Source organism: Lithobates pipiens, unplaced genomic scaffold, assembly GCF_037356315.1.
Source record: "Lithobates pipiens isolate NorthernLeopardFrog02 unplaced genomic scaffold, aLitPip1_a1.2 Scaffold_25, whole genome shotgun sequence".
Taxonomy (NCBI): Eukaryota; Metazoa; Chordata; class Amphibia; order Anura; family Ranidae; genus Lithobates; species Lithobates pipiens.
The window spans coordinates 169,252,451-169,267,905 of record NW_027507787.1 but is presented as its reverse complement, the minus strand read 5'-3'; the positions used below and the strand labels follow the sequence as shown (position 1 = coordinate 169,267,905).

The window sequence follows — 15,455 nt, the reverse complement described above, 5'->3', positions numbered from 1 at the left end:
GCCCAGGTTTGAAATTTCCGATGAATGTCGAAACTTGGACGAAGCATGAAGCAGTTCAAGTGAGGGAGAACACTCTAATTTTGTTGCCCATTCCCAGAGGGAGGGTGTAGATGTTGATTTCTAATGAGAAATGACTGCTCTAGCTGCAGTAAGAAAGTGTCTGAGCACATCCTTTTTTGCTGACTTTAGAAATCCAGGAATCATGGTCAGGAGAGCACTCCGGGTGATGCATGGATAGTTGTGTCCATACGTTTGCAGTATAAGTCAAAAATATGTTTTCAAAACATCCTCACAGGGGGACAATCCAACCAGATGTGGACCATGTTTCCCTTGGAGGCATGGAATTGTCAACAGGTGTCAGCTATATTATGATTAAATTGATGGAGTAAAGAAGGACACCTATACCATCTGGTTACCAACGTATACCCTTTTTCTTGGGTTTTCGTGGCTAGTGACAGTGTAAGTGTCAGGAGAGCCCATTATAAGGGGCCCCCAGTATCTATAATGGCATTTTACTGATACCATTGTATATAGAGAATGTAACAGGATAAGATGTAATGCACAAAGGTAAACAGACATGCCCCAAATGCCCAGACAGACAGAAACAGAACTGAGAATTATGGCAGAGAGATCTCACTGTTTGAGCAACCAAGGCATTAGAAACCAGGGGCTGACTTGCCAGCCTCCAACTATCCCTTTTGGGTATGCTGATTCTTGCCACTGTTTTTTTTTTTTACCTGTCACTTACTCAAGCCTTCTGTTCTCCAGGAAGTGACTTGCATTGGCCATACTCTTCAAGCTCTTCAGGGGACTCTGTCCTAGTATCAGCCAGTGTAGAACTGACCGCTTACGTCTTGCTGGCATTGGTCTCTGGCCCTCAGCTAAGCACAGAAGAGCTAACGACTTCTTCCCGCATTGTCAGCTGGCTGTCCAAACAACAAAATCCTTATGGAGGATTTGCATCCACACAGGTGAGGAAACTGCTACTTTGTAGACATTTTTCAATTTGATTAAATTGCTTATCTTTACCCATTCCATGATTCTTCACTTTGAGGTATTACAATGCCCTACAGCTGTCATGACCTAAAATATGCCCCACCCTAACCCAGTTTCTGGACAAGGACATATAGATTTAAATTTCAACCCTCCCTGATCACTTATCTGCATGCTTTCCCCCTAAGCTTAAATTCCCCTTCCTCCAAATACAAATTCACACCCTGCTGAAATCCCCCCTTCCAGCACAAATCTTTGACTCCCCATCCCCCAAATCCCCCCCCCCCCAGCTCAAATGCCCCTTCTCCCCCAAAAATGCACTCCTCCCAGCACAAATCATCTACCCCTAAAATGTTCCCTCCTATTATACATCTTCTACCCCCCCACTCCAAATCCTTACCAGTAGGGATGAGCTCAGTGTTCGAGTTGAATGCATGTTCAACTCGAACACCGGCTGTTCACCTGTTCGGCGAATCCAGAACTTTGTGGGCCGTTCGCACCATATTCGTGTGGCGCTCACGGCCCACAGTGCACTGTGCCATCGCAGTGCATTGCTGGCTCATGATTGGCCAAGCATGCACTGTGACCCCGCATGCTTGGCCAATCACAGCGCCGGCAGTGAGGAGAGCCATAATTGGCCACAGGCAGGATGCCTGTGGCCAATTATAGCTCAGGGGGGTTTAGTACACGCCCCACACTATATAAGGTCACCAGCATGACGGCCTTGTATAGTGTGTTGGCATGCCGGGAAAGAGCAGGATAGGCAGGGACAGTGACATTTTGCTTGTGAACCTAGCACTGTTACAGTGGGTGTTGTGTGCCTCCTGCACAGTATACACCTGAAGCTAGCCCTTATTGCTGGTGTTGTTCTGTTTCTGTAACACAGGCATCTGCAGCATTTACAGTGGATGTAGTGTGCCTCCTGCACAGTATACACCTCAAGCTACCCCTTATTGCTGGTGTTGTTCTGTTTCTGTAACACAGGCATCTGCAGCATTTACAGTGGGTGTAGTGTGCCTCCTGCACAGTATACACCTGAAGCTACCCCTTATTTCTGGTGTTGTTCTGTTTCTGTAACACAGGCATCTGCAGCAGTTAGAGTGGGTGTAGTGTGCCTCCTGCAAAGTATACACCTGAAGCTACCCCTTATTGCTGGTGTTGTTCTGTTTCTGTAACACAGGCATCTGCAGCAGTTAGAGTGGGTGTAGTGTGCCACCTGCACAGCGTACACCTGAAGCTACCCCCAATTGCTGGTGTTGTTCTGTTTCTATACCACAGGCAACTGGAGCAGTTACAGTCGGTGTATTGGGCCTCCTGCACAGTATACACCTGAAGCTACCCCTTATTGCTGGTGTTGTTCTGTTTCTGTAACACAGGCATCTGCAGCATTTACAGTGGGTGTAGTGTGCCTCCTGCACAGTATACACCTGAAGCTACCCCTTATTTCTGGTGTTGTTCTGTTTCTGTAATACAGGCATCTTCAGCAGTTAGAGTGGGTGTTGTGTGCCTCCTGCACTTTATACACCTGAAGCTACCCCTTATTGTTGGTGTTGTTCTGTTTCTGTAACCCAGTCATCTGCAGCAGTTAGAGTGGGTGTTGTATGCCTCCTGCACAGTATGCACCTGAAGCTACCCCTTATTGCTGGTGTTGCTCTGTTTCTGTAACACGGGCATCTGCAGCATTTACAGTGGGTGTAGTGTGCCTCCTGCACAGTATATACCTGAGCCTACCCCTTATTGCTGGTGTTGTTCTGTTTCTGTAACACAGGCATCTGCAGCATCTACAGTGGGTGTAGTGTGCCTCCTGCACAGTATACACCTGAAGCTACCCCTTATTGCTGGTGTTGTTCTGTTTCTGTAACACAGGCATCTGCAGCATTTACAGTGGGTGTAGTGTGCCTCCTGCACAGTATACACCTGAAGCTACCCCTTATTTCTGGTGTTGTTCTGTTTCTGTAATACAGGCATCTTCAGCAGTTAGAGTGGGTGTTGTGTGCCTCCTGCACTTTATACACCTGAAGCTACCCCTTATTGTTGGTGTTGTTCTGTTTCTGTAACCCAGTCATCTGCAGCAGTTAGAGTGGGTGTTGTATGCCTCCTGCACAGTATGCACCTGAAGCTACCCCTTATTGCTGGTGTTGCTCTGTTTCTGTAACACGGGCATCTGCAGCATTTACAGTGGGTGTAGTGTGCCTCCTGCACAGTATACACCTGAGCCTACCCCTTATTGCTGGTGTTGTTCTGTTTCTGTAACACAGGCATCTGCAGCATCTACAGTGGGTGTAGTGTGCCTCCTGCACAGTATACACCTGAAGCTACCCCTTATTGCTGGTGTTGTTCTGTTTCTGTAACACAGGCATCTGCAGCATTTACAGTGGGTGTAGTGTGCCTCCTGCACAGTATACACCTGAAGCTACCCCTTATTGCTGGTGTTGTTCTGTTTCTGTAACACAGGCATCTGCAGAATCTACAGTGGGTGTAGTGTGCCTCCTGCACAGTATACACCTGAAGCTAGCCCTTATTGCTGGTGTTGTTCTGTTTCTGTAACACAGGCATCTGCAGCATTTACAGTGGATGTAGTGTGCCTCCTGCACAGTATACACCTCAAGCTACCCCTTATTGCTGGTGTTGTTCTGTTTCTGTAACACAGGCATCTGCAGCATTTACAGTGGGTGTAGTGTGCCTCCTGCACAGTATACACCTGAAGCTACCCCTTATTTCTGGTGTTGTTCTGTTTCTGTAACACAGGCATCTGCAGCAGTTAGAGTGGGTGTAGTGTGCCTCCTGCAAAGTATACACCTGAAGCTACCCCTTATTGCTGGTGTTGTTCTGTTTCTGTAACACAGGCATCTGCAGCAGTTAGAGTGGGTGTAGTGTGCCACCTGCACAGCGTACACCTGAAGCTACCCCCAATTGCTGGTGTTGTTCTGTTTCTATACCACAGGCAACTGGAGCAGTTACAGTCGGTGTATTGGGCCTCCTGCACAGTATACACCTGAAGCTACCCCTTATTGCTGGTGTTGTTCTGTTTCTGTAACACAGGCATCTGCAGCATTTACAGTGGGTGTAGTGTGCCTCCTGCACAGTATACACCTGAAGCTACCCCTTATTTCTGGTGTTGTTCTGTTTCTGTAATACAGGCATCTTCAGCAGTTAGAGTGGGTGTTGTGTGCCTCCTGCACTTTATACACCTGAAGCTACCCCTTATTGTTGGTGTTGTTCTGTTTCTGTAACCCAGTCATCTGCAGCAGTTAGAGTGGGTGTTGTATGCCTCCTGCACAGTATGCACCTGAAGCTACCCCTTATTGCTGGTGTTGCTCTGTTTCTGTAACACGGGCATCTGCAGCATTTACAGTGGGTGTAGTGTGCCTCCTGCACAGTATATACCTGAGCCTACCCCTTATTGCTGGTGTTGTTCTGTTTCTGTAACACAGGCATCTGCAGCATCTACAGTGGGTGTAGTGTGCCTCCTGCACAGTATACACCTGAAGCTACCCCTTATTGCTGGTGTTGTTCTGTTTCTGTAACACAGGCATCTGCAGCATTTACAGTGGGTGTAGTGTGCCTCCTGCACAGTATACACCTGAAGCTACCCCTTATTTCTGGTGTTGTTCTGTTTCTGTAATACAGGCATCTTCAGCAGTTAGAGTGGGTGTTGTGTGCCTCCTGCACTTTATACACCTGAAGCTACCCCTTATTGTTGGTGTTGTTCTGTTTCTGTAACCCAGTCATCTGCAGCAGTTAGAGTGGGTGTTGTATGCCTCCTGCACAGTATGCACCTGAAGCTACCCCTTATTGCTGGTGTTGCTCTGTTTCTGTAACACGGGCATCTGCAGCATTTACAGTGGGTGTAGTGTGCCTCCTGCACAGTATACACCTGAGCCTACCCCTTATTGCTGGTGTTGTTCTGTTTCTGTAACACAGGCATCTGCAGCATCTACAGTGGGTGTAGTGTGCCTCCTGCACAGTATACACCTGAAGCTACCCCTTATTGCTGGTGTTGTTCTGTTTCTGTAACACAGGCATCTGCAGCATTTACAGTGGGTGTAGTGTGCCTCCTGCACAGTATACACCTGAAGCTACCCCTTATTGCTGGTGTTGTTCTGTTTCTGTAACACAGGCATCTGCAGAATCTACAGTGGGTGTAGTGTGCCTCCTGCACAGTATACACCTGAAGCTACCCCTTATTGCTGGTGTTGTTCTGTTTCTGTAACACAGGCATCTGCAGCATTTACAGTGGGTGTAGTGTGCCTCCTGCACAGTATACATCTGAAGCTACCCCTTATTGCTGGTGTTGTTCTGTTTCTGTAACACAGGCATCTGCAGCATCTACAGTGGGTGTAGTGTGCCTCCTGCACAGTATAAACCTGAAGCTACCCCTTATTGTTGGTGTTGTTCTGTTTCTGTAACACAGGCATCTGAAGCAGTTAGAGTGGGTGTAGTGTGCCTCCTGCAAAGTATACACCTGAAGCTACCCCTTATTGCTGGTGTTGTTCTGTTTCCGTAACACAGGCATCTGCAGCAGTTAGAGTGGGTGTAGTGTGCCACCTGCACAGCGTACACCTGAAGCTACCCCCAATTGCTGGTGTTGTTCTGTTTCTATACCACAGGCAACTGGAGCAGTTACAGTCGGTGTATTGGGCCTCCTGCACAGTATACACCTGAAGCTACCCCCAATTGCTGGTGTTCTCATCTCCCTGCAGACCATTAGTATGTCTGGAAGGCCAACAAGGAGAGGCAGACAGTCACGAGCCAATAAAAGAGGGCAAGCAGGCTCTGTGTTTAGAGGCAACAGTGCTGGTCATGGACGCAGTGCATCGTCATCAGCACGTGGCCATGGGACACGCTTGTCCTTATTTTCAGTAGCTGGACGTGTTGAAATGCAACATGCCAAAGACTTGATAGAGTGAATGACCAAGCCCTCCTCATCCTCTCTCACCCAGGCTCAGGGTACTGGCAAAGCAGCTGCCAACACGTCCTCTTCCCTCGTCTCAATGGCATCAGTCACTCCTTCCCTAGACCCACCATGTCCTCCTGAGGAGTCCCCCGAACTGTTTGAGCACAGTGTTGGGTACATGCTTCAGGAGGATGCCCAGCGTTTTGAAGGCTCTGATGATGATACCCAGCTAGAGAAAGGCAGTAGCGTAAGCCCAGAGAGAGGGGATGCTCAAGAAGGACAGCAAACTGGCAGTCATGTTCCATCAGCTGCAGCATACTGCCAGGTTTGCTCCAGTGATGAAGAGGGAGGGGATGATGAGGTCACTGACTCAATGTGGGTGCCTGATAGGAGAGAGGAGGAGGAGGAGGAAGTACATCTCCAACGAGGCAGTATGCCCTCCGGGGGCCAGCTTAGGGGCAGCACACCGACTGAATCACACCGCAGAGCTCCGCCTGTGCAGGGCACTGTCTCTGCACGTTATTACCAAATTTCTTTGGTGTGGGCCTTTTTTGAGACGAGTGCATCAGATTGCACCGCTGCTATTTGCTTCAAGCATATCTCATGTTGCCAAAACATCAGCCGCTTGGGCACCACATGCTTGACCAGACATATGTTGACCTACCATGCAGCTCATTGGCAAGCGTACCTTAAAGACCCACACCCAAGAACAAAGCAGACCTCTCCTTGCTCCTCATCAGGTGGGATCTACCACCCCACTATACCTTCAGTCCTCTCTGAAACCTGCACTGAGAGGAATGAAGGTGTAGAATTGGGTGTGTCACAGCCAAGTACTTGCGGGCACTCCGCTAGCAGTACACCAACGTCCGATTGTAGCAGGCAAATTTCCCTGCCCCAGCTGCTGGACCATCAAAAGAAGTTCACTCCCAGCCATCCACATGCCCAGCAATTGAATGCTAGCTAGGCTAAATTGCTAGCACTTCAACTGCTGCCTTTTCAGTTGGTAGACTCGGTCCCCTTCTGTGAGTTCGTGCAATGTGCGGCTCCTCAGTGGCAGGTTCCCAAATGCCACTTTTTCTCACGGAAAGGCAATTCCAGCTCTCTACCGGCATGTGGAAGGCAATGTTCATGCCTCGCTGGACAGGGCGGTCAGCGATAAGGTGCATATTACTGTTGACTCATGGTTCAGCAGGCATGGACAGGGACCTATCTTTCACAGCGCATTGGGTCACTCTTCTGGCAGCTGGAAAGGATGCAGGACAATGTGCAGTAGTGTTGGAGGTTGTTCCACCACCACGCCTCCAAAATTCTACTACTGATTTTGGCACACCTCTCTCCTCCACCCCCTCCTCTTCTTCTTCCTCCATGGCCTCTTCCTGTGCTTTGTCCTCAGAACCAGCGGAGCTCCGTAGGCGTTCAAGGGGCTACACAAGTACGCAGGCAAAAAGATGCCATGTCATGCTTGCGCTGGTGTGTTTGGGGGACAGGAGCCACACTGGGGCAGATATTTTGTCAGCTCTGCAGGGGCAGGCCAAGAGGTGGTTGACGCCACGCCAGCTTAAGCCAGGAATGGTGGTTTGCGACAATGGCACCAACCTCCTCTCCGCCCTCCGACAGGGACAACTGACCCATGTGCCTTGTGTGGCTCACGTCCTTAACCTGGTGGTGCAGCGGTTCTTGGGCAGGTACCCAGGCTTACAGGATGTCCCGAGGCAGGCCAGGAAAGTCTGTGTGCATTTCCGCCGATCATATAATGCCAGTGCTTGGCTGGCTGAGCTCCAAAAGGAGTTGAACTTGCCCAAGAACTGCCTTATATGTTACATGCCCACCAGGTGGAACTCAACGTTGCCAATGCTGCAGTGGCTGCACACGCAGCAGAGGGCCATCAATGAGCATCTGTGCGACTACGGCACCAGGACAGGGTCAGGGGAGCTCGTTTTTTTTTCACAATGCCGGTGGGGCATGATCAGGGATGCATGCACTGTCCTGTCACCATTTGAGGAGGCCACGAGGATGGTGAGTAGTGACAGTGCATGCATCAGTGACACTGTACCTCTTGTCCACCTGTTGGAGCATACGCTGCATGGAATAATGGACAGGGCCCTTGAGGCAGAATAGAGGCAGGAAGAGGAGGACTTCCTTGCCTCTCAAGGCGCCCTTTATTCAGACAGTGTTCCTGCTGTCCCACCCATCACACAGGAAGAGGACGAGGAGGAGGATTGTGTCAGCATGGAGGTGGAGCCTGGCACTCAGCACCAGCAGCACCAGTCTTTTAGGGATGATTTACAGTCCCAAGAAACCCGTGGCATTGTACGTGGCTGGGATGAGGTGGCTGCGAATCATGTCGTCCTTAGTGACCCAGAGGACTCCGGATCGAATGCCTCAGCTAACCTACGCTGCATGGCCTCCCTGATCCTGCAAAGTCTGCAGAAGGATCCTCGTATTCTTCGGATCAAGGAGAGGGATCATTACTGGCTGGCAACTCTCCTTGATCCACGGTACAAGGGTAAGGTTGCCGACCTTATCTTGCCATCGCAGAGGGAGCAGAGGATGAGACATCTCCGGTAGGCCTTGCCGAAAGGTCTGTGCAAAGCGTTCCCAGAGACTGGGAGGTTCCAAACTCCTGGTCCTGGACAACGTGTTGCTGAGGCTTCGGTCAGTCACAGAAGGAGCGGTGGAGAAGGTGGCCGTCTGACCGATACGTTCAGACAGTTTTTTAGTCTGCAGCCCCAAGGTATGATCGGTTCCAGCAACCATCGCCAGCGTCTGCTTTACATGGTGCAGGAATACCTAGGGGCAAGATCAGACTTGGACACCTTTCCCACCAAAAATCCTCTGGCTTACTGGGTCTTGAGGATGGATCACTGGTCAGAGCTTGCACAGTATGCAGTTGAGCTACTGGCCTGTCCTGCATCCAGCGTTCTTTTGGAAAACACATTCAGTGCTGCTGGACGCTATGTAAACGATCACAGGGTGAATCTGTCCAACGACTCGGTTGATCGACTGACCTTCATAAAGATGAATCAAGCACCTGAAGCTGATGTAACCGAATAATTTTTTTCGAAATGTCACATCCCTTCAAGACTGCCTATGCTGATGCTGAGTGACTGACCTGTTATGTTGACTGACTATCCTCTTCCTCCTCAATGATCCTGCTGATAGCTTGGAAGAACATTTTTGGTTCTGGGTGCCACCACCAGTGGCTAAGGCCCAATTTTTCAGCCCCTGTTTAACAGGGGCATGTAATTACAATTTTTGATGCAATGCTTTGCAGCAGGGCTCATTCCTGCACTCCAACTAGAGTATCTAGGAGAGGTTGCAGTGTTGTTGCACCAGTGCCTAAGGCCCAATTTTTCAGCCCCTGTTTAACAGGGGCATGTAATTACAATTTTTGATGCAATGCTTTGCAGCAGGGCTCATTCCTGCTCTCCAACTAGAGTTTCTGTGAGGTGTTTCAGTGTTGTGGCACCAGTGCCTAAGGCCCAATTTTTCAGCCCCTGTTTAACAGGAGCATGTAATTACAATTCTTGATATAATATTTCACAGCAGGGCCCATTCCTGCGCCCACTGAGAGTAACTGTGAAGACTTACAGTGTTGTGGCACCAGCACCACCACCACCACAACCACCAAAGGCACCACCACCACAACCACCAAAGGCTCAATTTTTCTACCACTGTTCAACAATGTCATGTAATTACAATTCTTGATATAATAGTTCACAGCAGGGCGCTCCAGCGTCCACCAAGAGTCACTTTGAGGGCTTACAGTGTTAACTTGTGGCAACACCAACACCTTGGGGCCAAATTTCTGCAGAGCATATAGGGCAGGCCCCTACTTTCAAACATCCTACTTACAAACGTCTCCTACTTGCAAACGGAAGGAGACAACAGGAAGAGAGATGAAAAAAGATGGACTGCCAAAAAAATTATACAGGGGTGATAACCCTTCCCTATGTTTTCAAAAAAGCTTAAAAATAGATTTTTTGACTGGAGCTACACTTTAAAAATGTACCAGTTCAAAATTACAAACAGATTCTACTTAAAACAACAAACCTACACAGTTCCTGTTTTGTTTGCAACGCCTGTATAGTGCTGTTCTGAGTATATGGGGCCTGGGGGCCCCACGCCTTTCCTTTTTTAAATTTGGGTATGGGGTTCCCCTTAATATCCGTACAAGACCCAAAGGGGCTGGTAAGGGGCAGGGGGGCTACCCATGCCATTTTTCTTAATGATTTTCATCCATATTGCCAGAACCAGACATTACATTAAAACCGCATGCAGTTTTAAATGACTTTTTTTTCCGTTAAATGTCATTTTATGCAGGGACTGTTCTAAACACGGGAAACACATGCCACTTCACAGGGATACTATAGACACCCACCAGGCACGATATTTAAAGGAATATTTCACTTTTTTCCACTTTAATCGTCAATAAAATCAGTGCTCCCGAAAAAACCGCCCGTTTTAAAAAAAATATTTTGCATTGATTCATGTCCACTGGGGCAGGAGCCGGGTCCCCAAACCCTTTTTAGGACAATATCTTGCATATTAGCCTTTAAAATGAGCACTTTTGATTTTGAACGTTCGAGTCCCATAGACTTTAATGGGGTTCTAAAGTTCGTACGAATTTTCGGTCCGTTTGGCTCATCCCTACTTACCAGTACAATTCCCCCCAATCCCCCTTAGCACCCCCCCCCCCCCAAAGTTATCCCTGGCCACCCTCCAAATTCTGCCTTCTAACACAAATTACCTCTACCCCAATTATTTCAACCATCCACCGCCTCCAAAGGCACTTGGACCCCTACCAGATGCTACGACAACTCACACTCATAAGGACATATTTGTGAATATGTAAGACAGCACCCACTCATCAACTGTAAAGACACAAAACATGAAAATTAAAATGAGAGAAAATAGCAGTATGAAAAGAAAGGGAGAAAAAAAACTGCCACTAAGGCCAAAGGATCAGGGGGGTGAAGAAGCTCATTGCTCATCTGTCATTGTCCAGCTCCAACTGACTTTGAGGCTCATGAGTCCACCCCCATTACCACTCCACTGCATCCCTATCCTTACTTTTTCCAATCAGGTAAGATCTGATAACATGTCGGCCTTCCTTCTATGCTACAGTTCCAGCTCCAGGCCTATTCTTTCTCAGGTTTCTGTAATTTTACAATTGTTAGTATACACACAGCACCCCAAAAGGGACAAAAATAGCTGCTAATGATTGTAGTACATTGACCTTAATTTCACTGTTATGCATATTGTAGTTCACAGCTACACCAAAGCGAAATACGCAAAATAACACTTTATTAAACCCAGAAGACTGAGGTCCATAATGCTCTGCACTTACAGTATATTCTCTGGGTCTGTGTCATCTGGGTTGAAGGTAATAGCAGACATCTGGAAGTAGGGCTTTTACTTTCAGATGTCTTCTCTAGCACTTCCTTTGATTCGCAAATACTAATAGTTTCATAGCTAATGTGCACCTTAAACCTCCCTTCATTGGCTTCTCACTATGATGGGGGACTTCTTTTTAGGCAATAGAGAGTTTTCCACATTTAGGCATTCCACTAATATATTGGTATTTGCTTATTTGCCTAGGGCTTGGGGCTTCTCAGCTACAGGAGGTCACATCTGTATGGGTGTGTTTTACTTCTGGTAACAGTTTTTGAAGATCACTGTATTGACAGATTTTAGTTAACTCCATACTTTAATTTATTACAAAGCTACGTGAGCTATATTATGGTTGGTTTGATCTTTACTATTCTCTGCTCACAGGATACAGTTGTGGCCATCCAAGCTCTTGCTAAATACACCAAACTCACATTCAACCCCAACTCAAACCTGCTGGTGACGGTCTCTGGAAATAGCCACTCTCTGAAGCAGTTCCAGGTGGACAAGACCAACCGTCTACTCCTTCAGAAACAACCTCTGCCTAACATTCCTGGGAATTACAAACTGACCATTAATGGAAATGGTTGCATTTTCACTCAGGTGTCTCTCCTCAACTTTCTATGTTTTTCTCTAAGATACTAAGCACAAACAAACATTCCACATGGGGTTCCTGTTCCCCAACAGGTAGCCTTGGTTCAAAAACATCATGTACAAATGCCTCCAGTAACTGAATGGCATAAGTCTCTGCAGTGCTGTCAATAAAAGTAACTGCTGCTCTTTAGTGTTACAGGAACCTGAAGAACAACATATTCAACACTAATGTACATGTAAGGAGGATGCTATTAATCTCCGGTAAAGTGGATGTAAACCCTCACATATACCCAGTGAAGTGAAGAGCCTCACATGATACACAGGGATGGAATAAATCTCCCTACATAAGTTTTACATGTACATCTGCTGTCTTCATATATTCACTAGAAAGTGCACATAGTGTTAGAGATTTTCTCTTCCTGTTCAGCACTGGTAGTGGATTCTTGGCATACAACCAAAACAGCTGATTGGAGGAAAGGCACATACCCCCTCTCCTCATAGGCAAAGGAAGAAAGAAATATGCAGAACTGTGCCGTGACAAGACAAGCTCTCTGCTAATCTATTTATAGCAACCTCCCCCAACACAAATTTCAGGCTGGTTCTATCTTGGTTGACGGAGAACTTGTCAGATGTTATCATGCTGATAACAGAGCAACGAAACAGCAGAGACACACGGTACTCAGTACCTTGGAGAGATAAGAAAACACCACAGATATATGTGCTTTAATCAAATTTCATGAATCAGGTTTACATCCACTTTAAGGAGTACCCCATGTGGCCTGCTGTCCTTGTGACTGGTGGATTTCCCTCAATCAGGTAACAATATATCAGTGTGCATGTCATGGTATGCTGTAGTACCTTGGAGACCTAGAGGGTGGAAGTTCCTATCCCTGGTCTCTCACATGTTGCTAATGGATGATGGTTCTAGCCCAGTTTTGGGTTCCTCCTGCAAAGAAGAGTATGGTACCATTGGCTGTGCTCTTCCCAGGGGTCAAAAGCATCTTGAGATTAGGTCAGAGGTCTCCAAACTTTCTAAACAAAGGGCCAGTTTATTATCCTTCAGACTGTAGAGGGGCAAGACTGGGGACAGCAAGAGTAGAAAATGTCCTGACACCTGTAACAATGCCCCATCATTGGTGTCAGTGGGAGGAATAGTTCCCCCATTATTGGTGTCAGTTGGAGGAATAGTGCCCCGTCATTTGGGTCAGTGAAATGTATAGTGTTCCATCATTGGTGTCAGCGGGAGGAATAATGCCCCATCGTTAAGTGGTTCTAATGGCTCAAGGTTTTTTACCTTCATGCATTCTATGCATGAAGGTAAAAAAACCTTCTCTGTGCAGCAGACCCCCCCCCCCCCCCCAATACTTATCGCAATCCAGAGATGTGCACGAGAGCCTCGGCTCTTCTGGGATTCTCTCTCCTCATTGGCTGAGATCACAGCCAGTGAGCCATTGAAGAGAAAGTGGGGGTGGGGCCAAGCCAAGGCTCTGTGTGTGAATGTAAACGCAGACAAGTGGCTCGGGAGTGGGCCTGCTTGGGTGCCTCCATTGCAAGCTGCTTGCTTTGGGGGCACTCAGCAGGAGGGAGGGTCCAGGAGCGTCGGTGGTGGACCCTAGAAGAGGAGGATTGGGGCTGCTCTGTGCAAAACCATTGCACATAGCAGGTATGTATGACATGTCTGTTATTAAAAAATAAATATCTGTGGGAAGAATAGTGCCCAAAGGGCGAGATAAAAGCAAGCAAAGGACACAGCTTGGAGACCAGTGGTTTAGGTGAAAAATCATTGGTCATCCTTGTGGAGTTAGCAGCTTGAGAGAAAATGTTCCTGTGGAAATAAGCTGGAGAGGCACCAGTAAATGTGTGGTTGGTTATCTGAAGACCCAGTAAGGTCATGCTCATTGTGGAGGAAAGCATCTAAAGTCAGCGGCACCAGAAAGGGAGTGTGGCCCAGAATTTAATGAACCCATTCAAAGAACTACATTACGACGTGCTTACAGAGACACAGATCATTTCTGGTCTGTCATAATTTGCACACTTGATAAAGATTTCCTTCTGTTGTAAGGCCATCCAACTGTCAATCACAGGTAACAAGAGGTTGATCCCTATAACATACACATAGCATAAATCTGAAGTCACACTATGCTTATATTATGATTAGGGATGAGTTTGGGCGTGTTTGGAACCCAGTCCTGAACCCATGCCCACCAGGAAGCTGTCACCTGTACTGGGCTAATCATCTATGGCCAAGATATTACCCTTTTGCACTGTCCAGTTTTAGTAAATCTGCCCCCTAGTCTCCTATACGTACCATATGCTGACAGCGGGAATCTCTCAAATTTTCCTTTGACTTTCAGCATGCCATGGCTGGTTATGGAAAGAAAAACACCCTAGTCTAATAGTAGGTTTACCAATACTTTACTGGCCTGCTCTGCTAATGAATGGCATGCTAAAGTAATTAAATAGAAATAAATTATCAGAGATTTCTGATCCAGAGAAGATCCAATTGCCTTAGGGAATCAGGAAAGAATTGCATTATATAAAACTTACCTGAAAATGAAGCATTCCATCGGTGCAGTGTCATCACTGGAGGCCGCTTCCATCTTCACCCGTCTTCCTTCTAGGTCTGCGGACTCTGGCTGTGTGACTGCCCGGAGCCGCGATCACTCTTCCGGTGTGACATCATCGGCGCGGGGAGCCACTGTTTACGGCACAGGATTCTGAAGGAACAACCCAGGTGGCTGTTCCTTCAGAGTGCATGCGTCGATTAAGTCATCGAATGCATATATATAGTAAATATCTCCTAAACGGTGCATGTTTAGGAGGTATTTACAGTACCTATTGGTAAGCCTTTTTATAGGCTTACCTATAGGCACAATTCATGTATGGGAGTTTACTCCCAATTTAAGGGTTTATTTTTAATTCTTCTAGATTGACTGTGGGTATAGGGTTATATATATATAGGGTATTATCTGATGAGCACCTTGAAAATTCAGTGAGAATTTTTACTACATCCATCTAACCAGATATTGATGCGTTAGTTTATTAAATTAAGCACTTGTTTTATGTTTCCATCTTATACTTTTATAATAAAACACAATACAAAAAAATTAAGTTTTATTGCTCAGATATACATTATCTGTCTTGCGATCAGGCCAACTTTTTTTGCGTACAGTGGGGAGTAATTTTTATCAGAGGTACTCTTCAACTGTGAGAGACTGAATCTAAAACAAAAATCCAGACAATCTCATTGTATGATTTTTAATAATTAATTTGCATTTTACTGCATGACATAAGTATTTGATCACTCACAGACCTGTTATTTTTTCTTTAAGAAGCCCTCCTGTTCTCCACTCATTACATGTATTAACTGCACCTGTTTGAACTCGTTACCTGTATAAAAAAAAAACTGTCCACACACTCAGTCAAACAGACTCCAACCTCTCCACAATGGCCAAGACCAGAGAGCTGTGTAAGGACATCAGGGATACAATTGTAGACCTGCACAAGGCTGGGATGGGCTACAGGACAATAGGCAAGCAGCTTGGTGAGAAGGCAACAACTGTTGGTGCAATTATTATAA

The 15,455-nt window shown here is 46.9% G+C and overlaps 1 protein-coding gene across 1 annotated transcript in view; it reads left to right on the top strand.

Moving 5' to 3' along the window:
• LOC143929793 (alpha-2-macroglobulin-like protein 1) overlaps positions 1 to 12,130 on the top strand; it is a 198,952-nt gene extending 186,822 nt beyond the window's left edge. The window contains exons 23-24 of the mRNA XM_077453770.1: positions 769 to 971; positions 11,669 to 12,130. Coding sequence (XP_077309896.1) covers positions 769 to 971; positions 11,669 to 11,926 — 461 coding nt within the window. The 3' untranslated portion in view covers positions 11,927 to 12,130. The remainder of the gene's footprint in view (positions 1 to 768; positions 972 to 11,668) is intronic.
• The last annotated feature ends 3,325 nt before the right edge of the window (positions 12,131 to 15,455 follow it).